We start from the raw sequence: 25,754 nt of genomic DNA on the forward strand, positions 1-25,754 counted from the left end.
TATACTCACTGTAAGCACAGCTCTGTACCACTGCAGTGTAACACAGTTTTATTAGAAATTAGTGTTTTTTTTCCATCACCTACGCTGAGCAACAAAGAATTGTAGTTACATGATAAAGGAGAAGTTCTCTCATGTCAGGACCTGTGCCATCCTTTAAGCAGAACTTGGTCAGGTAACAGATTGATTAGCACCTAATCCTGGTCCCTGTAGTTAACAGCAGGCTTCCAGTTGTCTCAGAAACTGACAAGAAGCTTTGACCTTCATCCACACTTTTTGTTTACATTCCCCTGGGCTGCTCAGAGTTGAAAAATTCACACAGCCAAGAGCTGCTTTCTAAGTGGGGCTGGAAAACTCAAAGAAAATACCCCAAACCCTTACACCACAGTCTGATTTTAAAAGCTAAGATTACTTCGGTGAGTTCAATGTTAGTATTCAATATTTAAAGACCAAAGAGATATTTTCAGTTGGACGACATAAGTGCCCAGAGTCCCAGAAAGACTACTTACCACTGAGACAGCTGAGGATCTGAATGTCAAAGCAGTAGAGAGAGGCTACAGGGGCTGGGGAGGTCAAAGGACAAGCATTAAAATGCCTCAGTGGGGAGCTGGGACTTTGAGTATTAAAGGGCTTCAGGAAGGCAGCTGAGGAAACAGACCAGGGGCCTCAAGCAGAAGCATTCCAGTCACTGTGGGAAAGCCACAAAGCCAAAGCCGGAATCCGGTCAAAGAAATGGATTTGTCTTCATCTTTTTACTCCAGTGAAGGCTGGAAGAACCGTTTGTAGCTGATCACCAAGGTGCCTCACCTGGAAGTCTTTATACGTTCAAGACTGCGACAAGTGAAAAACACTTGATTAAAGTCACCTTTCCCCTGCCCCACCATGTCATTTCAGGTCCTTGTGAGTGTCTGCTAACCCTGGCCTGGCATTTGCCCATAGGCTCATGGGGTCAGCCGTGAGCAGCCACCTAGCTATAGTAAGAGTAGTCAAGAGACATGAACTTGATAAGCTATGTCCCTTCCTGACTGAGTGGGTACTGCTAAGTGCTATGCTGCTTTGTTAGGCTGGCTGAACAGCTCCCTCCCTGGCGGCATTCTTTTGGAAAAGAATTCGGATAAGCAGCCTCCTAAGGGCCAAGCCAAACAGAAGGGAATGAATACCAAACCCCTGAAGAGGAACTTGCACCCTTGCCCAAGAGCCGGTGCTTGTATCTCCACAGCCAAGTACCCAACAAGAAAAATGAAGAAACCTTTCAAGGCTCTTAGGCTACTCACATTATCCTGTGTTCAGGGACTCACCACTGGGCAGAACCACCATTCCCCAGCCAGGACACAAAACCAATAGCATGGATGCAGGGCAGGGAGATGTATGGCCAAGCAGAGCCGCCTCTGCATAGGGCCTCCAGGAACGTGGGGCTCTGCGTTTGCTGTCCTCAGCTGATGGGCAGGCAGGTGTGGTGCCCACGGGCTCCACAGCCTTCCTGCTGCAGCTCATGCTCCTGGCTGCAAGCAGCTCCTGGCCCCCGTGATGGCTCTTTGGGTTTAGAGTAAGTGAGGACAGCATGCCTTGGAGCCGAGGGCAAGAGAATCAAAGACAGCAATCATGTAAGACTCTAGAAGTCAGTATGTGACCCTAAGATATAGGGGTAAAGTATCCTTTCTTACAGGGGTGTTATTAGGACCATAGGTCCTAACTCACACATCCTTCCCCCCTCAGCGCTCTCTGGGCCAGCTGCTTGGCCAGTTTGGCAAAGCCAAAGCTGGTCAGTTTTTTTTTTTATTGCTTCTTTCCCCTCCCTCAGATTGATTCTACAGGGAGAAGGGGGTTAGGATCAGAGAAAGATGACGTGGGTCAGGGCAGAATACAAATCTCCTGAATAAAAGTACAAAGTGCTTTACAGAAACAGATCCCAAAGGCATCAAAAGGGCCAAGGGTTCTGTTTTACCCAGGGTCTTGGAACCCTGGAGCAGAAATACCCAGTCTCCTCATTATTAGACTTAAAACTAGTCATTTCCTAGATTATTTTTTAAAAACCAAACTCATTAAGCCTGTGCTTAAACACCTTAGGAAAAAAGAAGCCCCACCTTCTGTAAGAAATCGGGCCTCCACAGCACCAGAAGCCACCTTCCCCACAGAGTGAACCCATTCCCCATGGGCCTCCCCTGAGGCCTAAAGCAGCCCTTCAGCAGAGCAAAGGGGTGCTCAGCGAAGGGCCAAGGGGAATGCTCTTGGCAGGGGGGTGGGCAGGTCAGTCCTTTCAGCCCAGGGGCAGCAGCGGCTCCCTGTGGCAGAAAGGGAGATGCTGAGCAAAGGGGCTGGGGCTCAGTCATCCTGAAGTGCTCAGGGAGCTGGGAAAAGAAACACAGTCCCTCCCCTGCTCAGGCCCTCTGACCTCCCCGGCAGGGCCTGTCATGCCTCTGGGTGCTGGAGCAGGGACCCAAGCCAGCAGCAGTGTGGGGTGGCCAGTGGGGCGGGGTTCCACAAGAGAGGAGACAGGGTATCTCGTGCCCTGACTCCAGGAGGGTCTTGTCAGTCGCGATGGGCAGACTGGTGGCCGAGCTGCCGGTCATCATAAGTGCTATAGCGCTTGACGTGGATGCGGCGGACACGGTCCCGCAGTTCAAAGGTTTCCTCGTCTTCACTGGGGGACGCCTGGCTGCGGTTCCGGCTTGTGGCCTCCAATAGGGAGTTGTCAGGGACTCGGGGGGTCTCGTAGAGTAGAACGTTGAGTGTCTCCTCATAGATTCGGGCCTCTGGGAATTCCACCTGGGGCAAGGGGGACGAGAGGACCGAATGAGGTTTTACCCCAAAGAGGGAGCAGCATGTCAGGGCTCTTGGCCCTGTGCTGACTCCATAAGGCCTCCAGAACTCTCTCAAGAGACATGACTTTCTATCTCAAGAGGGAGGGCGGGGGTCTTCTTCTGAAGGAGGCGTGAGGAGACAGACTCTACGGACACAGAGATGCGGAACGCTAGCACCCTCCCCCTGCCTCACCCAATCCTAGACCAGTGCACTAGTGTGTGCAGAGGTTATGGCCTTGGCTCTGTGGTCAGGCCTAGGTACAAATACAGCTCCCCCACTTATTAGCTGTGGGGCCTTGGACTTAACCTTGCTGTGCTTCAGTTTCCACATGTTAACATCTACCTAAGAGAGTTGTTGTGAACATTACATGAAAGATGCAAAATGCTTAGCAGAGAGCCTGACGCACAGTAAACGAAAAATAAAAGCTTGGCTGCTTTGAGGCCTTCACGTGCACACAGCTCTCCCCCAGATGAGCTGCCCTTCCACCCCAGCAATGCTCTGCCGTCTCCAAAACACGCTGGCGGAGGGGGGCGGGTGCACAGCTCTTCTCCAGGGAGGCACCATCTGCTTGCAGCCGGGGGAGAGAGAGTGAGCTATCTCCTATCAAGTCCCTTACATGTGCCTGGCATTGCGTTGTCACTGCAGAGGCTAAGCTGATTGACCAGAAACACCCAACCAGCGGGGGCCAGAGGAGATCTGAACAGCTATTTCTACTGCCCTGCACTGCTTCTCCTAAGAACTGTCTCATTTTCATAACAGCTCTGTTAAATTCACACTATCATTCTCAGGTTTTCAAATGAGGAAACTGAGGCCCAGATGGTTTACAGGGCTTATCCAAAGTCAGAAAACTGATAAATGGTGGGACCAGAATTCAGATCTGAATTGGGCCAACTCCAAAGACCGGGTCCTTCCCAAGGCACCAGGCTGTTCCCTGCTGGTCAACAGCCCTGCCTCTCAGCGGACCAAAGCAGAGTTCTATACCATTCCCTAAACCCCATGCATTGGCTTTCGTCCTTGAGCAGCACCATCACGGCAAGTTTGGGAAAGACAGCAAAATGTATGCCCGGTGGCGAAAGGTTCAGCCCCACTCACGCAGGCAGAAGCCCCATACCTTGGTCTGCTTCTTCTCGGTGGCGTACACGATGGAGGTGCAGCACACCTCCGCCAGCTTCCGACCCTGCCCGTAGAAGGACCAGCAGCAGATCTCGTCGCCGATGACATCCTTGATGAAGAGCACACGGCCGTTGAAGCGCAGGGAGAGCTTGTCGAACAGCTCGATGTTTTTCAGCAGGTGGTCATCGGAGTTGCTGAAAAACCAGTGAGGGCCCGGGGGCCTGGGAGTGAGGGAGGTCCCAGCACAGGGGCGGGTGCTGGCCGGGATCTCTCCTCCCCTCTGCTGTTGTGCTCATGAAACGAGGAAGCGTCAAGATGCCAGAGGGACAGCGAGAGAAAGGGTCATGGGGCCCCCTTCGGGTTTGGGGGCCTGTGAGGAAAAGGAGGTGAGTTGGTTTTAAGTTAAAGCAGAGAGGACTGAGGGAGGGAGGTCTCCTCTTACCAGGCTGGAAGGAAGGAGGCTCGCTGCCACCTCAGCAGGAGGACCCCCCTTCCCTGGCTGTGGGGGGTGACGCTGGCAATACGTCTGCCCACGGGGAGTCCCTGAGAGGGTTTGGGTCTCCGAGCCTGCAGCCTCCTGTATATACTTAACTATGGCCTGTTGAGAGGCCACTGGGGGACAAGGGGGACACTGGCCCAGCTATGAAGAGTGAGGGCTGCCTGAGGAGGAGTCCCAGCCTTCCTCCAGCCCATAGAGAATGCAGGGAAAACACCTGGCCTGCTGCCTGACATGACACATGTTAAGAGGCTGTTTCATGTTCAGTCCCGTCTACATCCCAGCCAGGGCCCCGCATCGAGTTCCAAATGCCTCAGCTCTGATTTCCCTCCTACTCTGTTCTCTTCCCGAGACCCAGACTCACGCCAACTGTGCCAGGCGTGCAGGTGGCCTCCCTTGGGTCTGCTGCCCGATTTCTGTCTGCTCAGCCCTCTCTGCTGCTTCTGTGGCCCTTCCCTGGGCAGCGCACCCCACCCCTTGGCAGGTGCCCCCCCCTACCTGGTGTAGGAGTACTTGTTGTTGCTTCTGTTGTATAGCAGCTTCACCACGGGCTGTGAGGGAAGAGAGCGTGAGGGCCAGGGGCCTGACACCCCCCAGCCCGCGGCCCTCGGCCATCCCTCGGAGGTCCCAGTACCTTGGTGGAGGATTCGATGAGCCTCTCCTCTTCCTTCAGGGATGTGATGACGGGGACGTTGCACACAGGCTGGTAGGAGTCCTTCTTGTCCTGGGTGACACACAGCCAAGAATCTTTTTTTGAGATCTTCTGTTTGCCAGGCTTAGCCAGGCTTTCCCCAGGAGCCGTCAGAGCCCCTCTGCCACGGCCACCCCCTACTTGTTGAGGAGGCATCAGATAGAGACAGGAGGCCCCTGGCAATAGAACTGCCAGCTGGCAAGCAGACCCCCATTCCCAGAAACCTAAAATCCAGATATCTAGGCAGATAAACTAGAAGCACGGTCTACTCACACCGCCTGAGTCCATCACCTTATAAACCGACCGGCTGCCAGCTTGCTTGGCCTGGGCAACAGCTGGTGTGTCTAACTAGGTTTGGACTTGTCAATCATACCTGCCACCTAGCCTTCCAGGAACTGGACCCTACCTCCCTGAAGGAGGGGCCCCATCCCGACCTCATCAACCTGCCCGACTCTGCCTCCGTACCTGCAGGGCAGTCTGGCACATGTTCACCAGCCCCTGAATGAGGTAATATTTTGCTTCCGCCATCAGTTCCTTGATTTCTTGCCGGTTTTGAGGGAGAATGATGGTGTCATCTCGGAGGTAATTCAAAATGGTGCCAAAGTGCTTTCCACATCGGTCTATGAGGATCCAGCCTAGGGATTCAGACAGGCCCCAGAGGGTTACTGTTTGCCTCCAGGTACCTCAGAGCAGGTAGCAGGCAAAGGCCACCTGACGAGCCTGGTGGCAGGTGATAAGGAGCACAGAGCCCACAGCATTGCGTGACGGGAGCGGGAACAGAACCTCCAGCTGTTAAGTCCATGGCTGCTTTTCACCCCTCCTCCCTGAAGCCAAGAACTGGCACATTACCGTGGGAGACACAGGCCCTCCAGGCTCTGCAGAGGCCCACAGAGTTTGTCTAAGCTCAGGAGTGCTCAGGCCCACCTCCCAGCAATACAGAAACACCCGGCCCTGCTTGCCTTTGGCCCGCTGCCCAGGCACTATGGCAATGGCTCTTTTGAGAATCTAGTCCTATGTGAATATTTTAAAAGTATGGATCTTCTCCCTGGAAAATATGTAAATACACAACATTCTATGTATAATTTCAAAGAATTCTGAAGCTCTACCAAGAACTCCAGGTGAAGGAGTCCTGCACTAGGTGAACAGGGAAAATGAATCTAGATTCCAGATCTGCCAGGCTTGAGCCATGCCCTGAAATCACTTCCTCAGGAACTTCTCCTTCCTTCCCCACCCCACCCAACAAGCCCCAGCACCTCACCTTCTTTGTCGGTCAGCACCTCCATGCGCCCACTGAACATGGCCTTGAGCATGGTGTCATGCCGGGTTAGCGCCCGCACGGTGGTGTAGTACAGGGAACCACCCACATTGAGCTGGACGTATTTGTTGCCCAAGCCTCCTCCCTTGAAGCCGCTTAGCTTGGGCTTGGCCCCTGACGCTGGGCACAGACAGGTATCCCCCGACATCTCCCGCTGCAGGTAGATCACCACACGGCAGGAGGTTGGCTTGGAAGGCCCCGCCGTGGTGGAAGGGTCACGAGTGAGTGGCCAGTGGAGGCCAGAGCCTCATACTCTCAGCGCTGTGAGCAGGAGATGGGAGAGAAGACAGGAGTCAGCAGAGGAGAGCCCTCAGCCAGGAGGGAACAGGAAGACAAACACTGACCATCCAGTCATTCTCTCCTTATGAACCCAAGACTCCCTGGCGAGGCTAAAGCCCTAGGCAATGGCAAAAAAGACATTCCTGCTGTTCTTCATGGTACCAGGAACCAGGTCTGGGAGCACAGCCTCCCAGAACCCGATGCTGGTCACCTCATCAGTCTCCCTGAGACTTGGCCCAGCTCTGGGCGGCAAGGAGGCCAAGTAAACTCTTGGAGCTAATCAAAGACAGCTCCAGGAACAGACTGGGCAGAGCAGAAGTCCTCACCCTGGGGATCCACCAGTCAGATTCCAGTTGTTTTCTTCTCAGTGTTCCCAGGATCCAAGATTTCCAGCCAAACCTACTGGGAATTCAGCCAGCCTAGGAGTTTCCCAGGAGTCTGAGGGACAGGATGCACTTCCTTTCTAACGATTCCAGGCTCAGGAGCAGCCTGCACCAGCGCTTCCTTTGAGCACCACCCAGAAACTGGCTTCAGGAAGGCAAGTAACAGCAGCTTCAGGAGAACATGGATTGAGCCAGGCTGGAGGAAGCCGGCCAGTATTCCTGGCAGAGGTTACCCTAGCTCCAGCCAAGGTTTCCTGACCGTCCCCTTTTTTGGCATCAGCCCTGTCCCAAGTTCCTGAAATTGTCACCATTTTTCAGGATAGAACAACTACAGGATGGCTATTTTTGCTTCTTTTTCCTGAGAACAGGTCCAGCCTTATCTCCTTCTCTCTTCCTGCCCAACAAGAATGGGGAGAAAGGGCCAAAAAAGACCAGATGATAAATTTAAAAACAATTAGGTGATTTGGAAACTGAAACACTGACGGGAGTTTACACGAGGGAGAAGCAAGCAAAGCAGAGGAGGGCAAAGCCAGACCACCCCTTATGATCTAGATTCTATACATGTTTTGGCTTTCTAAAGAAACACTAAAATTCATTCACTGAACGAAAACAAAAAGCAAACATTCTTTGCATGTTTATTATGTTCCAGGTACTATTCTAGGCATTTAATATATATCAGCTCATTTAATTCATTTGGCAATAAAACAATATTGAGTACCTACCAAGTTAAGCAGGAGGAATAAAGAGATGAAAAGATATTGTCCTTGACTTCAAGGAGGTCAAAGAAGCATGATAATGTCAGTTAACAAGAAAAAAAATAATAAGCGTTAGCATTTATTGTGCTCCTGCTTTGTGCCAGGTGCTGGGGATACAGAAGAGAACAAACAAGTCAGCCTCGTAGAGCTTACATTCTAGTGGGAAGACAAACAAGAAAATGAATAAATAAGCAGGCAATTCCAGAAGGTGAGAAACGTAATAATAAAGATAATAAAACAGAGAGAGTCTCTAGGAAGAGGTACTAACTTAGATGGGGAGCCAGGGAAAGCCTCTTTGGGAAGGTGACTTCCCAGCTGAGCTCTAAGAGCATTCCAGACAGATGGAAGAGTAAGTGCAAAGTTCCTCAGTCAGACACAAATTTTAGGAACAGAAACAAGGCCAAGATGGCTGGTGCATAGAAAGAAGGGGGAAGTTGGCTGGATGTAAGCTCAGGGAAGGCAGGGGCTGGATCATATTGAAGAGTTTGGATTTTATACTAATTGCAATGGGAATCGATTGTAGGGTTTAGAGCAGGGGAGTGATATGATCTGAGATCACTCTGGCTACTGTGTAGAGAAAGGACCGCAAGGGTGCAAGAGACCAAATGGGAAGACCGGAGGAAGCAGTAGTCTAGGCAAGAGATGATGAAGGCTTGGACTGCAGTGCTGGTAATGAAATCAGAAAAAAAGCGAAATGACCTAATTTCATCATCACAACTTGCAGAAATTTACCTCGTTATCTCTTTTAAGTGTAACCCAGAAGTGCACTGGTTTTCCCACATTTACTGCTCCACTCTCTAAACAGTGCTTAGCACAATGCTATGCACATTTAAAAGTACTTGTCAGTTTGTTAGACTGAAATTGTCCCCGAAAAGATTTAGGTAGGTCCCTGGGAGGAATGTCCTAGGAAGGCCCAGGGCAGGTGCTGTGTGAAATATTGAATTCCTTTGGTGGCTTGTCATGTATGGATGAGATGAGCCCCCACCAGCATATTGCCCAATCAGTAAGTAAACTTGAATAGTATGAGGTCACCTTACCTTCCTCTGCCCACCCCAAAGGAATAAATCCACCCCTTAACAGGTTTTAACAAGTTCCCTATGTATTTTGTGTCTAGCCCAATTTCCCCAGGATCAGAGAAAAGGAGCTCACTAAAGGCTAGGCGTCTGCCAAGAGGAAGACAAATCCAAGCTAATCTATTCTTTTCCAACAAAGCAATTGCTTTGAGCCCCTGGATGACGTCAGCTCAGATTCCACCCGCTCAGATTCCGCCCAGGCCAATGGGTTCCAGGAATCCTGTGGCAGGTGACGCCCCAGAAAGTAACTCCGGTGAGAATGAAGTTTCCACTGAGAGCCTCAATGCTCTTCCTTCCGGACTTTGTGTGTGGATATTTGGGGATGTTAGGGGCGTATCCATGACACACTCGGCGAAGCGAATGGCAACCCAAGACGAATAAAGGACAAACAACCACGGCGGTGTTACAAGGTGGGGTCCTAAGGAAAGAAGGTCCCAGAAATTCGTCATACTGGGGATGGCGAGGGGAGGAGCCGATCTTGGCTAGAGAGGGCGGATCTAGCAGAAACCCAAGGTGCAAATCTCATGCTTTATCCAAAGGGTCTGGGGAAATTCATCGAGACCCAACCAATCCGTGGCCAGTGTAGAGTCTTCCCCAGCCCGTACCCCTCCCTACTATCGAGAAACCAAGACCGGTTCTGACACCCACCCCCAGGGGAGGATTTCAGCTCTCCACCTCCCTTCGCCGTCCCACGCCTTTTCCCCAAGACCAGGAGGGACTTTCTTTGCTCAGCCCTGGACCCGTCCATCCCTTCCCCTGGGGCATGGGCCGGCTCGGCTCTCACCCTCCCAGGTGGCGCCTCTCCTCTCAGCTGGGTTGCAAGTCGACACCGTGCCGCCCCTAGACTGTGGCCGCCTGCCCTCCAGCAATCCCGGGCCTTAAACTCCCATCCTCTACCCGCTGACTCCGCCCCAAGCCAGCGGGAGCCTGAGACTATAAGGCGGGGCAAGCCCAGCACCCAATCAGGGCGGAGGGAGGAGCCCCTGAGAGAATCCCGCGGTGAGCGCACAGCTACTTTCGGCAGCCTTTCCGGCGCAAAGGCCTCTGGGTCTTGTAGGCAGCCGTCTCTCCTCTCAGGCCTCTGTTTCCCAGCAGGCTCTGCGGGTGTACGGGCTTACGAGGTCAGGAAGTGATGTTAGGCGTAAACAGGTCCTGCCGTGGCCGCTGCTGAGGCTGGCGGGCAGGGCGCCGGCTGCCACTGACCGGAGAGAAGCTGCCTGCCGACGTCAGCCTGGGTCGCAGCCGCCGCCGCCGCTGTGGGGCAGACAGGTAAGCCATGAACTCCGGGTCGGGGGACGTGGGCGGGCCCGGGCCGAGATGAGCCTGACAGGCCCGCGGCCCGAGGAAAAGCTTTCCCAGGGTGAAAGAAACGTGGGAATTCCGCTCGGCTCTGGGAGCGGTTTTACCCCCGGCTAGGGCCTGGAGCTTTACGCGCTGATGCTCGCAACCACCTTAGGAGGAAACAGAGGCTCAGATAAGTTCAAGGAGTTTACGTAGTGAAGACAGCCAGCTCCATCACCCAGGTCTTCCTAATTTTCACGACACCCCACGGATGGAGCCTGCTCGTAGCGCCCAGCGTGGGTCCGGAAGAGCCCGGGGGGCCGGGGGGCGGAGAGCGCGTCACCACCCTGATCTGCAGGGAGCTCAGTCCGGCTCTTGTGCCCGGTGCTCCTCAGGTTCGCGTGTGGTGGTAGTTGGGAGAGAATGCGGTAGTCGGCTGTGAACCCTCTGCCTACACTTCCTCTTCGGTCTGACCCATCTCATTCAACTATGTGCTTTCCAACCGTGCAGCTGGCTCCGGCCGGATACACGGGAATCTTGCCTGACTCTCCTTCACTCCTCCCCAAACCCCTGCATTCAATCATCCTTTACTAAGTCCTATCAACTCGACTTAGAAAACATCTCAAATCGGAACACTTTTCTTCAGCTCCAAGCCTTGGTTACTGAAATAGCTTGCTCTGTTTGTTGTCACAGTCATTCATGCCACAGACATTTGCTGAGTGCCAGTTCTGTGCAGGCACCATGCCAAATGCTCGGGTAACAGTGATGAACAAGATAGTTGTAGCTCCATCCTCTTATTCCCTCCAACCCATTCTCCATCCTGGGTTAGAGTGATCTCTCTAAAAGGCATATCTGACTATGCCACTCTGCTGGCTGCCCATTAATTACCCTTATGAGAAAATCCAGGCTCATCGCTGCAGCTTTCAGAGCCCTCCGCCGTCCAGCCCTAGCCTCCCCACCTCGCCTCATCCCGTTCCTCTCTTCCCCTTGCTCAGTGTTTCTACCACGCTAGCCTTTTGGCTCTTGGAACACATCAAATTTCTCACAGCCTCAGCATCTTCACACATGCTTTTCCTTCTGCCTGGAATACCTCCTCCCCCTTTAACTTGAAAAACTTCTGGACACCCTTTAGGTCTCAGCGTGTCACTTTTTCAGAAGACTTTTGTTTACAAATTTTTTTGTAATTTTGTTTACATATGAATTATGTCCTCCTGCTATGGCTTCAGGTAGCACCATGTGCTTTTCTTCATACTGTTATCACAATTCATGATTATCTGTTTACTGTCTGTCCAGAGGTCAGAAGCTAAAGCATTAAAGCATTTTCTTCACTTCTCTATCCCCAGAGCAGGAACTCAGTAGATGTTTGTGAATAAATGCAAGCTCCCAGGGAAGAGAGTGGAAGTTGAAGCAGATCTTTGTGCCCTCAGGTTACTTGAAACAGTTGTTCTAATTAATCAGCTGGTAGGTGTTAAATGCTTAGACTGTATGTGTACATAGAACAAATAGGAAGACAGGTCTTTTTTAAAAGCCCAGTTATAAGGGAGCTCTGGATGATTAAAATGTTTCAAAATGAAGATGCTAGCCAACTTACTTGAATGGGCTCCAGTGAGGCCAAAGGCTCTGGACCACGGTCATACGCAGCCAAACATACATTAGTTGGCCCACACAGTGTTGGATGTGGTTTTTTTTTTTTTCCTTGCTTAAAATTTTTGAATTAGATACTCTCCTTTAAAAATCAGATTTCATATATTAATCTATTAATATATTTCATATATTAATTAATGGATTTCTGGTCCTCTTGAAAATCAGTTCTTGCAAGAATGGAGCTTAATTCTTTTTAACCATTGCTCTTCCTGTGGCACACCTACCCCGGGAAGTCACTCGCAGAATCACCCCATTCAGAACAGAACTTCTCTAAGGAAGCTGGAAGGGAAACAGGTGAGGCTGGGGGAGGTGGGAGGGAAGGGCTGGCGCAGGGCCAGTTTGTGGTAGCCTTCGGAACACCTGGGGTGTGGGAATTGGTATAGCAGCCAATGGCTAGACCTAAGTAGCATTGCCTCCCTTTTTAGACAGGGTATGTGCTCTCTTATTTTTATTTTATTTTATTTTGTGTGTGTATTTAAGCCAGAACGAGGGTGAGTTTTCAGTGTTTCCTTCCCAGAGTTGAGGCATCCTTTGGACCAGGAATGCAAGGTGGCCTGGGAAGGGAGACGTTATCTCTGCTGGTTCTCTTGTCTACAGAAAAAAAAAACAAACCAAACTCCTTAGCTTAGCACACAGGGTGTTTCTGATCTGGCTCCATCCGACCTTTCCAGCTCCATCCTCTGTCTTTTCATCTTCTAGGCAGGATAGGCCCTTCCAGTGGCTTCATGCTCTTGTCCAGGCTGTTTTCTCTGCTTGGAATGCCTTTCCCTGGCCTCCTTATTGGTATGTTCTTGATGATATATCACTCCTTTTTGTGTTTTCTGCTAGAAAGAGACTGACCCCTTTGGGTCCCAGTTCAGGCAGCTGTGCCTGTGGCATACATTTTGGGTAATATTCTTACACCTGGCTTCTTATTTTTTTAACCTTAATTTTTAATTCGCTCAGATTTTCTTTTACTTGTCTTTTATGTTGTTCCTGTACTATATTTGAAAAGCTCTTTTATGTCCCTTTGGGTACATAGCTGTGGTTAAATAAATATGCTTATGGCTCACAACTTAGTTCACATGTCACTTCCTCACCCCAAGTTAACTGTTCTATTCTCCTCCACGCTTTAGTGATATTTCTGTAAAAGCACTTAACACAGTATAATTTTTCAGTGTACATGTCTGTCTTCCTCCAGCTGAACTCTGTGCTCCTCCAGGGCGGGCACCATGTTGTACTCATCTTTACCCCCAGCATCTAGCAGTGTTGGCATGTAGTAGGCCCTCAAGAAATGTGTGTTGAATGAACGATGCCTGTGACAAGCAACTGGACTTTATTCTTTCCTGACCCTTGCTCCTATGACACACCTCTTCCTGGCTGACACTGTCACCCCTTCAGAGCAGGACTGCTCTTCTCTAGGGAAGCTGGAAAGGAAACAGGTGAGGCTCAGAGAGGCAGAGGCAGAGGGAAGGGGGAGCCTTTGGAACATCTGGGTTTCTGGCATTGGTGTCCGGGGCCAGGAGTGGGGCTGGGCTGGATGCAGGCATTTCCTTGAGTGGCTGGGAAGTGATCGGGGATTGGGGCTGGTTTCTTTACAGCCATGGCCAAGGACATCCTGGGTGAAGCAGGGCTGCACTTTGATGAGCTGAACAAGCTGCGGGTGTTGGACCCAGAGGTTACCCAGCAGACCATAGAGCTGAAGGAAGAGTGCAAGGACTTTGTGGACAGTGAGTGCCATTTGGGGAGACATGGTGCCCCTCAGCTTTGTGCCCCCACCCCCACCCCCACCCCGACTGCAGCTTTTGGCCCTGCCACAGTGGAACTGCTGGCTCTCAGAAGGTTGAGCCTGGCCTTCATGAATTCCCATGTGCCACCCACCTTGTCTACCTGCCTTCTTGTGTAGTCCCAGAGCACCAATCAAAACAACACTGCAATGGAGAGAGGAGGGTATTTGTTTAGATATGCCATCTCAGGAACCTTAAACTTCAGAACTATGGCTTGGGGGTGGGAAGTGGAGTTATGATTTGATTTCTTGGGAAAAATACTGTTCTCAGCGCCCGACTTGCCTTTATTGATTGATTGATTGATTGCCATGCCTCAGGGCATGGCTATAAGTAAATAAATAGTCCCCTGACCAGGGATCAAACCCGAGCCCCCTGCAGTGGAAGTGCAGAGTCCTAACCACTGGACCGCCAGGGAAGTCCCTGACTTGCCATTATTAGGAGTGAAAATTTCTAGAGGCAGTTCAAAAGACTCATTTTTTTTTAGCTAGAGATACCCAGGATGCCTCCTGTCCCAGCAGCCAAGCAAACCCAGTAGCAGTGAATACAGAGCAGATCTAGCTAGAGCAGGGATTTCTGAGCTTTTGGACGTCTGTAGGCTGTGGAGAGAGCTTGACTGGTGAAAGGTAGCGTGGGTTCTCTCACCAGTCTTCTGATTGCTGTGTGCATGTTGTCCTACCCTCTGGGCCTTAGTTTACTCCTCAGTAACATGGGGTTCCACTACACCCAAGGACACTGAAAAAAGCAAATGCGAGATTAAGTCCTTAAATGCTTTGAGCTTTTTATTAGCTCAGGTCATAGGTGGAAAGCCCCTACCCCACCATTAACTGAAATCTAGTGTCTTATCTGAGGCTTGTCTAGAGGCAGTGTTCACGTCCTGGGGCGGTTCTTTCATGAACACAGCCCTTTGTGCCTCAAGATCCAAATATGCCCCAGTCCAGCGCTGGGCACCTGGCCACCCTTCTCTAGGTTCAGACCAAGGGTGTCAGACACCAAACGTTTTCTGACACAAATTAGAAGGGGCAGTTAGCCCTGCCCTCTTGCTGCACGGGAATGCTGAGGGAGAGTGGTGATGCTGAGAAAATAAAACATTTTGTTTTGTTCTTTCCCCAAAAGAAATCGGCCAGTTTCAGAAAATAGTTGGTGGTTTAATTGAGCTTGTCGACCAACTTGCAAAAGAAGCAGAAAATGAGAAGATGAAGGTAAGATCAGCATGTGTTTTGTCTAAACCTTGGCCTGGTTCACTAGCCTCTCATCCTTCTGCCCTCTTGACTTATTTGGGGGTCAGGGGGTAGGGGAAGGTGGGCGGGGATTCTTTAATTAGAACAAGATTTTAAATAAGAATACCTATGCAAATATTGAATGATTATGTTGTACACCTGAAATAATTCCTGGTCCAGTTAACCTACTATTGAACTCTTATATGCCAGTGTACTTTCCGTCATCGTTTCCTTTAATCTTCACGTCATCACTGAGATAGGTGGTTTACCCTCATTTTATAAATGAAAAAATGAAGGCGTGCAGAGTGTAGATGACTTGGCAAAGGACACAAATGGCGCACCAAATGGGCCACTGTGTGCCAGGCTCTGGGGACACTCCTAGGTCTGCCTCAGAGCGGCAGTTCCGTTCTCACCAGGCACTCTGGGATCGTGAGGTTAAGCCTCTTTCTGACTTACCCCGAAAGCTCTGAGGCTCAACTTTCCCCACGCTGCGCCCCACCCTCCACCGGCCCCAGGCAGCGTCCCTTCCCCACTTGAGGACTTTAATGAAGCCATGGCCTTCTTTGGCAGTATCGTGTTTTTCTAGGCCATTGGTGCTCGGAACTTGCTCAAATCTATAGCAAAACAGAGAGAAGCCCAACAGCAGCAACTCCAGGCACTAATAGCTGAAAAGAAAATGCAGCTTGAAAGGTAAGAAGTTTTGACATAAAGCAAGTTCTTTACTGAATTGCAATTCTATTTTTCCTTTTCGAATGGTCACCTCTTGTCCTTATTCTTCATCGTTGTTCTCCCGGGAATAGTGTCTTAACTTGTCATCCTGATTAAAATAAAAATAAAATTACATTTCATGGGAAAAAAATTTGTTACTATCAGACAACCTCTAGTAGTTTGAGAGCACGGACACTCAGGTAGCGAGTGTCCAGAGTTGGCTGGCTCTCTGAAAGGAAGACTCTCAGGGCTGGAGACTTCTCATGGGTGGCCCTGGGTAGGGCTTTGCCTCTTATTTTTTCTCTCTTTCTTGCCCTCACTAACTTCATTTTGAACTCACACCGTTTCTTGGAATCATCTAAATCACTTACATTCTTCTCTAGAAGAATTAAGTCCGTGGTTTATTTCATCCATTTTGAGGGCTTCTAACAATTTTGTTTTTCAGGTATCGGGTTGAATATGAAGCTCTGTGTAAAGTAGAAGCAGAACAAAATGAATTTATTGACCAATTTATTTTTCAGAAATGAACTGAAAATTTCATTTTCTAGCAGGAGGGCAAAAAAAAGAAAAAAAACCCACAACCCCCAAACCAAAAAAACCTCTGTACCAATCCAGTGACTTGACTAATGACTCAAGTGTGTTGTGTGAGATGGTGTGTGAGGAATGCAGCATCTCTGAAGGCAATAAAACAAATCTGGGGGAGCTTGTTTCAGACGTCAGTGCCTATCTGCAGGCGAACACCCAGTGGCCATTGTGGTCCAGGTTCTCACCTCTTGCATTCTCAGTCTGAACTGAGCAGCCTATAAACTTTTTTTGTAAATTCACAAAGCTTTGGAAGGAAAAGCAATAAATTATTATTTTCAAATGGCTTGATCTACCTCTTTTCCTGGTGCCCTTGAAATGTACATTTAACCCTTTGTAAGAGAACCCTGGACTCTAGCCCCTAGTCCACAAAACAAACCAGGCAGTGGTCAGCAGCTACCTTTATTTTGACCAGACACACGAGTCAGACGATACTCCCAACAATCAGACCGTTAGGGCTTGTAAGCAAAACAGGCAAAAAGGGGGAACTAACCAGGACCAGCATCTACCATTTTCCATGTGTGTTCACAAGTCTTTTTTTTTTTTTTTTGAGTTGGCTTCGAGTATGAATTTAGAGAAAGCTAGCAGAATACCAAGTACTAACGTGAAGAGACCCTATATGCACACACTGGACCTGTCATGCGCAGCTCCCCGCCACCCGTTGCCTTTGACTGGGAATGAGACCGGACACCAGATGTCAGAGTAAAGGAACTTATGTTAGGTGGTCTGTAAAAAGTAATAGAAGACTGAGGCTTGGAAAGAGGATAAACAAGAAGACTTTAAAAAAATCTCTTTTCCTGGGACAACCTGTTTAAGACAAACAATACACCTTCCAGTCTGACCCATTTTGGACTGAAGGTCATGCCAAGGTTGAACGTTAAGGAAAACTAAGTTTAACCCTCTTACAGAATAGCTCACCCCCATCTAGGTGTGGGGACAAGAAAACAGTTTTTAATGAACATCACAGAGGCACAGCTTCAAGCTTAAAAATGGCCTGAGACACCCCAGTGACACGCTGTAGAGTCATGAGTCAAAGGGTTAGTCACATGTATACTGTGGGTCAAATGACTCATGAACATGCCAAGTAGGCCATGTTGCTTGGAAGTTTATGTGGCTTCTGGTCTGGTCCTGCCTTTAGTAATCCCGCAGTGGCACTTGGGCACACAGTGAGGCCTTTGGCACCACTTCGCTATAACCTAGCCCACACCCCTCTGCCCATCCTCAGGTGATCGGTCTGTTTGCGCCAGCGCCCTTGGGAGATGAGGGTGTGATGTGCCTGCTGCCAGTGCCTTGGCCGTGTGTGTTGCTGCTGCTGGTGTGTTTCAAATACTACTGAAAACATGGGTTCTGAGCATTTTCCTGGTACTGGGTCCAACAGGAAACTGCCCCATGGTCACCTCTCCCCTGGACCCAGGGTTATTTTTCCTCATTTTTTCTTTCTTTTCTCCTCAGACTTGTAGTAGGGGTTCTGCAACATGAAAAGCAGAAGTATAAGAGGGATGAGAAAGTAAGGCATGTAGACAGATATAAGGAATAGTCGTTCGTGGAAAGTCTTAGGTCCTTGTCCTCTGAAACAACTGGCTTTGGAGAAATCCTCGAGTAGGACTGTGGAGAGGATTGGAATCAGAGTTGTCATCGTTTGAACCGAGTAGATGATTGCAGGGGTGCGGATCCACCTGCAGCCTCCTGAGGTCATCGAGGAGAGAAAGAGATAAGGGTTAGATCTGCTCATGGCTCCAGGTATGTCCACAACATCCTCCACCCTGTCTCTGCCTGCTCCCTTCAGCTGAATCATTCTACCTCCTTTTCCAAGTGGAAACAAATGGGAAACTGGATGTGATATAATAATGCCCAACGTGCAAACTTATGTGACAGCTGGAGCCCTAGCCACTGACTGCCAAAGAACACTGGGTGGTGTCAGAATTAATTCAGAAAAACTCTGGGGCAGTTAAATGGCCATTACTAGTTAAACCGGGTTGGTCCAAAATGCAATTGGGGGGAGGGGAGGAGGCGGGGCAGACCTGTCAGCAACATCTCTTTGCTAAGTAATTATATATAGGTGAGAGGGATCAAGAGATTCTGCTGAGATGGCTTGGGGGTTCCAGTGGGAAAGAAGCTGTACAAGCTTAGTTACCATGAACACTTGTATGGCCACCTTCTTTTTAAAAGCATTCGTCATGGGGACACTGTAAGAATAATTTTTAAATGAGAAGTTAAGCCATTTAGAGATTAGCTTGATGCTACTGCTTAAAAGCCAGTATGATACTACCCAAAGCAGAAAAGTAAAAGCAACAACAAAAAAGAAGTTCTGTTGGGGGTGGGGGGTGGAGGGGAGGGACAATAAAAAGGAACAAGTTCAAACTTGAAAGTAGCCTCAGGTTTCATGTGTGTGAGAGATTTCCAGTTGACTGAGGCAGTCCTGCAGCCCAGCTGACCACAGACACTAGCCTGAGCCATGTTAATGTCCCTATACAAGATCTATCCTGGCTGTTCCCACCAATCCTATATCACCCTCATACAGCCTCCAGGGACCACTCCCCTCTCCCTTGGTAAAACATTCCCAAAAGATTTCTGGGACCTGGTTTCAGAGCAGAAATGGGATTTCCCCATTTACTAACCTTTGAAGAAGGCATATGTTGCGATGGGAAAGAAAGGCAGCTGAAACACAAGCTCGCAAAACAGGAAGGACTTAAACCACACCGGGGGGTTCTGTAGCAGGGCGTCTTTGAACTCCTCAGTATACCACTGCCGCAGGTTTCTCAGCTGGGAAAAGATGAGGATCACAATGAATACAGCTACCTGGCAGGACAGGCTTCAGCAGCTCCAACCCGCTGGCGGAGCCTCTCACTACCCAGCTCCCTTGGCAGCAGACGGCACACCCAGCTGGCTTTTGTGGTGCAGCCTAGATGGTCATTTAATAAAAACTCACTAGCTCTAACTCAAATGTTACCTTCTCCCAGCAGCTTTCCTCAGCTCTTCCAGCCCCTGTGTGCTACCCAGCATGTCTATGATAACACATATCCAGGTGTGGATACTGTCAGGAGCAACAATGTGTGGCACTTAGTAGGCTCTCAGCTGAACACACAAACGTGAAGGATCTGCTGACAATATCCTTCTGTATAAAGAAACGACGTGAAAACCATCCTGACGTTTGTCCTTTCAAAATAGCAACTGCACAGCAAGCTCCAAGGGCCAGATGGCCTCAAATACAGAAATAAGTTTCCTTGTCTTTTTTGGGGGGCGAGGTGCGGGGGGAAGTGTAAGGGAGGTAAATCTAACCTCTGCGAAGTTGCAATTTTAGACAATTTAACTTATCCCCAAATCTCAAGTTCCTTGTCATTCTTTACCCCCCTAATTCTAGAGTTTTTTCTGTTTTAGGAGATCAGTAGTATATTCGCAGAGGAACAGGCTCTGCCTCACTCTGGAGAGTGAGTGGTCTCAGTTCTAGCTTGGGCCCCACCTTCGTGATGGCACTGTCAAATCAAAAGATGCAGATCCATGTAGACGAGGCTGCAGGCAGGGGAAGGAAGCAGGAGGGTTTGAGGCTGCCCATTCTGTGCTCTTTTAAGAGCCCAAAGCCTAGGGCTCTCCACACTACGTAGACTACTGAAGGTCTGTCACATTTAACCTCCTGGAGATGGCATCTTGATATTATGATAAATCAAGACAACTTCCAAGATAAGAATTTGGCTTATAATGGAAAATCCAAAGATATTTTTCCTGTTAATTTTTAATCTAAAGATAAAGGCTCACTATTGTGAAATAGACGCCTCTCTGCTGCAAGTGAGCTTTAAGCAAACATCCAGAAACAAACATTCTGTTAGCATAATATTAATTACAAAAAGGCCTTAGCTAGATAATCAATTTATTGACCAAGTGATCTTGAATTTGTATTTGACTTGAAATTTAAATTCACAGCAATATCCTTAGCTTCCTTCTAAGCACTTTTCAGGATGGTAATGTGGTAGAAAATATTCATAAAGTTTAAGTCACTGCACCTCTCCTGGGCTCTATTTTCTCATCTGTAAAACAAACAACTTGGACTAAATGTATTTTAAGATCCTTTTTTGCTTTCTAGATTTACTTCAAAAAAATATTGGAAGGATCTATTTTTAAAGATTTAATGCAGAATTTAAAAGGCATTCTGGTTCATTTGGGCTTCCTTGGTGGCGCAGTGGTTAAGAATCTGCCTGCCAATGCAGGGGACATGGGTTTGATCCCTGGTCCGGGAAGATCCCACATGCCACGGAGCAACTAAGCCCGTGTGCCACAACTACTGAGCCCACGTGCCACAACTACTGAAGCCCGTGCGCCTAGAGCCCGTGCGCCGCAACAAGAGAAGCCACCACAATGAGAAGCCTGCGCACTGCAACGAAGAGTAGCCCCTGCTCGCTGCAACTAGAGAAAGCCCACACGCAGCAACAAAGATCCAACGCAGCCAAAAACAAATTTATTTTTTTAAAAAAGGCATTCTGGTTCATTTGAACTTCACTTTCTATTTAATTTGTATACATTCAGATCCACCTATTTCATAAATCCAGGCAGATTTGTACAACACTGTAATTTCTAAGGGCTGCAGGATGATAACAGCAAAATTTAAAACAGTTGACCCTTGAACACAGGTTTGAACTGTGCAGGTCCGCGTATATGTGGATTTTTTTCAATCGGTGGGTGGTTGAATTTGAAGATAGGGAGGAACGTGGGTATGGAGGGCTGACTATAAATTGTACGTGGATTTTCGACTGTGGAGGGTCAACGCCCTTAACCCCCAAGCAGAGTGATGAGCATGGTACCCAGGGGCTGAGTGCTGGCTCTGGGCAAAGCACTTAATCTCACTAAACTTGTTTCCCAATTATAGCACCTACCTCGCTGTTGGTAAGATAAAAAGAGTTAATACTTACAGTCATTAGAACAATGGCTAGCACAGTAGATGTTAAGATTACTTAATTGAATGTAATACATATTTGGAGAAGTTCAATTTAATCCTATTAAAATCTCAGCATGCGGGCTTCCCTGGTGGCGCAGTGGTTGAGAATCTGCCTGCCAATGCAGGGGACACGGGTTCGAGCCCTGGTCTGGGAAGATCCCACATGCCACGGAGCAACTGGGCCCGTGAGCCACAACTACTGAGCCTGCGCGTCTGGAGCCTGTGCTCCGCAACAAGAGAGGCCGCGATGGTGAGAGGCCGCGATGGTGAGAGGCCCGCGCACCGCGATGAAGAGTGGTCCCCACTTGCCGCAACTGGAGGGGGCCCTCGCGCAGAGACGAAGACACAACACGGTCATAAATAGATAAATAAAAGAACGTGAATTTCTAAAAAAAAAATTAAAAATAAATAAATAAATAAAAATCTTAAAAAAAAAAATCTCAGCATGCAACTGGTCATTAATAACTATTAGGTAAGACCCCAAAAAAGGTAATAAAACGGTGTCCATTTATAACTGACTCACATTTGCCTCAACTTACCATTGTTATCCATTAAAATATTCACCTGGCCTACGCACATGGATTTCTAGACCAAAGTTGCTACTGAACAGTCTTGCACTCCTCTTAGAATAAGCGCACAAACTGCTTTCAGCATCTAGATGTTCACTTGTTTTCCCTTATTTTAACAGAAGCAATGCTACCCAGCTGCAGATGATACTACAAAATGCTTCCCATCCTCTCCATGTTCTAATCCAAACTAAATTCTTATTGTTTCATAGTAAGAGTTTTTCCAAGTGTTGATCTGATTCAAACCAAGAAAGATATTTGCAAATTTTAGCCTAACCATTATGTGATCTCCACAAGCTTTTTAGTTCTAGGAGAAATTCCTTCTATTTAGGGAGGAAAAACACAACAGATGTTAAAATTTGGCATTTTTTCAAAGAATCTGAAAATAACTCAGGGCTTTTATTATTTCCCCATACAGAAGCAACAAAACCATCATTGCCCACCCCAAAGCAACAAGAGTGAATAGAGACACAGGCCTTCCAAGCTGGGAGGCCCCTGTGTTACTAAGGTCTTTAAACAGTATCATAGACAGACAGACAGACAGACAGACACACACACACACACACACACTTACAGAATTTCTGGTCAGATCCTGCCTATGTTGTCCCTTGACCTTTTACAACAGGTCAACTTAAAAAAATAAAGCTGAGAAAACTACCAATCAAATATATAAGTTTAAATGGGGTCTTTATGATTTTGGAAACATTTTAATTGTATTTTGTGAGTGGTGAGCAAGAACTTGTGGGAATGGCACATTCAGAAAAGATAGGGAAACCAACAGCTGTTAAGTCTGGAATGGTTGGCTACCTGGAGTAACATAACTGTTATGTACGTATGTATTTATTTATTTTGCCTGTGCTGGGTCTTAGTTGCGGCACTCGGGATTTTCCTTGCGGCATGCGGGCTTCTTAGTTGCGGCAGGTGTGTGGGATCTAATTCCCCGACCAGGGATCGAACCCGGGCCCCCCAGATTGGGAGTGCGGAGACTTACCCACTGGACCACCAGGGAAGTCCCATGACTGCCTACTATTAAAGGGACTCATAACATCAGAGATTGTGAACAGGCAGCCTGCCTGAGTTCTGTTGGCCACACAGACTTTGCACAGACATGGCTCTCCTTTCTTCGAGGCAACTAGTAGCTAGTGCGGAGCTGTGACGACCTGTTTAGAAGGATCATGTACCACCTGGGCCTGTGTCATAGGCTGAATAATGGCTCCCAAAGACATCCACATCTTAATCCCTGGAACCTATGAATGTAACCCTATTTGGCAAAAGTGACTTTGCAGATGTGATTAAGTTAAGGATTTGGAGATGGGAAGACTATCCTGGTTATCTGGTGGGCCCTAACAATGTAATTACAAGTGTCCTTATAAAAGTTGGGCAGAGGGAGATTGGACTAAAGAAGAAAAGGCAGCAAAGTGATGACCGAAGCGGAGATTGATGTTATGTGGCCACAAGCCAAGAACACCCGCAGCCACCAGAGACTGGAAGAGGCAAGGAACAGATCCGCCACTAGGACCTTCAGAAGGAACGAGGCCTACAGGACTCATTTCACACTTCTGACCTCCAGAACTGAAAGATAATAAATTCGTGTTGTTTTAAATCACTATATTTTTGTAATTTGTTACAGAAGCAATAGGAAACTAATACATCTTGTATACGTTTGAGCTTGTGATTTAACTCCTCTCTCTCCTACTCGACAGTTGAAGCTACAGAGCCCTGACTTGCCCAAGGAACTCAAGAAGTTCTTGGAAGAACCAAGTCCCCAGACAATGCTCTTGCCACACGCAACCTACACTTTTCCCAGGAAAAGGTAGGTCAGGGGTCTTCCCAGTTATGCTTGGAGCTAGAAACAAACCAGACTATGGAGTGGGGGTTTATTGTTGAGCAGTGGCTCTTAACCTTTTGGGGAGGGTCAGACCCCTGGAAAAGTTGATGGAAGCTATGGAAAACAAGGCACACACAATTTTGCATACCCCGTTAGGGGTTCATGGACCTCAGGTTAAGAACCCCTGCTCTGCAGAGAAAAAGCAATCAAAGAGAAATAGAGGTAAAATCAAATCTTTAGGTAGACACGTCAGGCTTGCCTATAGTTCTGCAGACAGATTGGAGAAGTGTAGAACTGAGGACTGGAATTCCGTGATAGAAGGTTGTAGGGTCCAGACATGAAAATAAAACTCAATAAGTAAAAAGCATTTAAAGCAAAAGTTAAAGTTTGGGGTAAAGAATGCTCTCCAACAACCAGGAAATGGGGCTTTCGCCTCCGTTTCTACTCAGGTGATCATTCTTGCTCAAATCCAATAAAAAAGGCCGATTTGAAAAGGTGTCGTTTACTTCTGAGCTTTTTAAGTTGCTGGATCCTAATCTTGAAATCAGGACGCTCTGCGAATGTCCCTTAGAGGGGTCTAACACTAGTGTTATTTCTTTGGGATTAGTCGGTATTTTTAAAGCTCTCCCAAGAAACACAACTTTAAAACAAATCCAACATGTGTCCTTAATTTATACACTGGTTCATCCAGGCTACTTCCCTCAAATACTGACAACTGACCAGAGCTGGGGTGTGGGAGTCTTAAACCCAGGGAAGAACTGTCCTTAAAAGGAGCAAGGTGTTTGGCCCCAGGAGCCTTGGGGAAGCGGCTGGGAAAGACAAAGAAAACCCCGAGGAAGAAGTCGAGTTGAAGGATAAGGAGGGGCCGGAGCGCCGGCGGGACCCAAGGAAAGCAGGAGGGAACCCTGAGCGGGCGAGGCGGGGCGTCAGGCCGGAGGAGGGGAGATCACGGGGACGCCAGGTCAACCGCTACGCCGAGGGGCGCCAACCTCGGCGACCGGCGGCCAGGACAGACGGCACCCTCACCTCCACGGGGTAGAGATCGCGCGGCAGCACCGCCTGCAGGTCCACAAGCAGGGTGATCGGGATGTGGGAGAGGAAGTAGAGGCCCAGCAGCCACTCCAGGCCGCGCCGGGCGCCCAGAGGCCCCATCATCCGTCGGCTGGGCAGAGCAGGAGCCTAGACTACGCTGGAGGGAACGCAACGTGGGAACAAGCCCGCAACCGCGCCATCACAGGACCCCGCGCCCCGCCCCGCCCCGTCTCGAGGGCGACGCCGGCCGCTCCCATTGGCTGAGAAGCCGCGCGCGGGCCGGGAGCGTCCGCCGACGCGGCCAGCGGACCGTTTCCATTGGCCGCGGGGAGCGCCGCGTGACGTGGGGGCGAGGCTGCTCGGCCGCCGCGTGGGGCCGCTCTGGGCGCTGGGCTTGCACAGCTAGAGGTCTTGCCTGTCGTGGGGCCTGTCGGCCTTCTCTCCGCGATCGCGTGCCATCCGTGGCCCTTTCGCTCATTACTCTTCCGTTCCTTCGCTCCAACCGTTCAGTGCTTGCTGGGAGGCTCCTGTGTGCCCGACCGTGGGCACTTACGGAGATGGAGCGCCCAGTGCAGTGGGGTGTCACTCAACAGGGCCGGCCGGACAGTGCGTGGTGGTCCGGGCCGTGGCGGCAGTCACGAGCCGTGGGAACAGCGGACAAGATCCCTGTCCCTCCGGAGTTAGGGTCCCGGAAGCCTTCTGAAGGATGTGTAGGAGGCAGCCAGCCTCAATTAAGAAAGAAGCACGGGGATATAGTAGGAGGTAAAAATGATAATTCTTGGTGATTGGCTGTGGAGAATGAGGGAGGCTCAGTGATTCATTTTTATTTTGCAAATATTGATCTTTAATTATATGCTGGGTCCGGGTCTGCCCTGGGACAGGATGGGTGGGACTGCCATTCACTGAGAAGAGTGACGAAGAGAAGGAGTGAAGAGAAGGTAATTTGGTTCTGGCCATGTTGTCACTGAGCGGTAGCCTCTGCGGCATCTGAGTGGAAAAGTCTAGCAGGCAGTTGGATGAACATGTCTGAAGATGTAGATTTGTGAGGCATCAGCGTTTGATGGGAGTTGAAGTTTTGAGAGCAGAAGGCCTGTGTGAGATCTTAGGCGACCTGCAACCTTAGGGGTCATGGGACGAGGGAGCTGAGATACAGGTAGACAGCAGGAGTGTGATGTCTCAGAGACACGGGCAAGGAGGGAGGGTCAGCTGTGTCAGAGCAACACCGGTGACCTTGTGCGAGCAGCTGTGGCTGGTGGAGGCAGGAGCCTGATGACAGCAGGGCAAGGAGTAAGGAGATGG

General features: G+C 49.2%; 3 protein-coding genes across 3 annotated transcripts; 1 reads left to right on the top strand and 2 right to left on the bottom strand.

Moving 5' to 3' along the window:
- Positions 1-31: 31 nt before the first annotated feature.
- TNFAIP1 (TNF alpha induced protein 1) lies at positions 32-9,817 on the bottom strand. The gene is made up of 7 exons (XM_007183903.3): positions 9,689-9,817; positions 6,358-6,675; positions 5,565-5,734; positions 5,043-5,132; positions 4,907-4,959; positions 3,911-4,106; positions 32-2,763 (listed from the first exon to the last, which is right to left on the bottom strand). The coding sequence occupies exons 2-7, from the start codon at positions 6,560-6,562 to the stop codon at positions 2,527-2,529; spliced, it is 951 nt and encodes a 316-aa protein (XP_007183965.1). The 5' UTR covers positions 6,563-6,675; positions 9,689-9,817; the 3' UTR covers positions 32-2,526.
- A 2,379-nt stretch (positions 9,818-12,196) lies between these two features.
- On the top strand, positions 12,197-16,389 carry IFT20 (intraflagellar transport 20). The gene is given in 7 exon segments (XM_057535324.1): positions 12,197-12,612; positions 13,010-13,220; positions 13,223-13,250; positions 13,410-13,538; positions 14,709-14,794; positions 15,399-15,502; positions 15,966-16,389. Coding segments are annotated over 6 exon segments (480 nt in total). The 5' UTR covers positions 12,197-12,612; positions 13,010-13,169; the 3' UTR covers positions 16,048-16,389.
- Positions 16,390-16,486: 97 nt separating this feature from the next.
- Positions 16,487-24,682, bottom strand: TMEM97 (transmembrane protein 97). Its single transcript, XM_007183904.2, has 3 exons — positions 24,450-24,682; positions 18,721-18,865; positions 16,487-17,788 (listed from the first exon to the last, which is right to left on the bottom strand). Exons 1-3 carry the CDS (start codon positions 24,576-24,578, stop codon positions 17,529-17,531), a joined length of 534 nt encoding a protein of 177 aa, XP_007183966.1. The 5' UTR covers positions 24,579-24,682; the 3' UTR covers positions 16,487-17,528.
- Between the last annotated feature and the right edge of the window lie 1,072 nt (positions 24,683-25,754).

Source organism: Balaenoptera acutorostrata, chromosome 20 (assembly GCF_949987535.1).
Source record: "Balaenoptera acutorostrata chromosome 20, mBalAcu1.1, whole genome shotgun sequence".
In the NCBI taxonomy this organism is placed as follows: Eukaryota; Metazoa; Chordata; class Mammalia; order Artiodactyla; family Balaenopteridae; genus Balaenoptera; species Balaenoptera acutorostrata.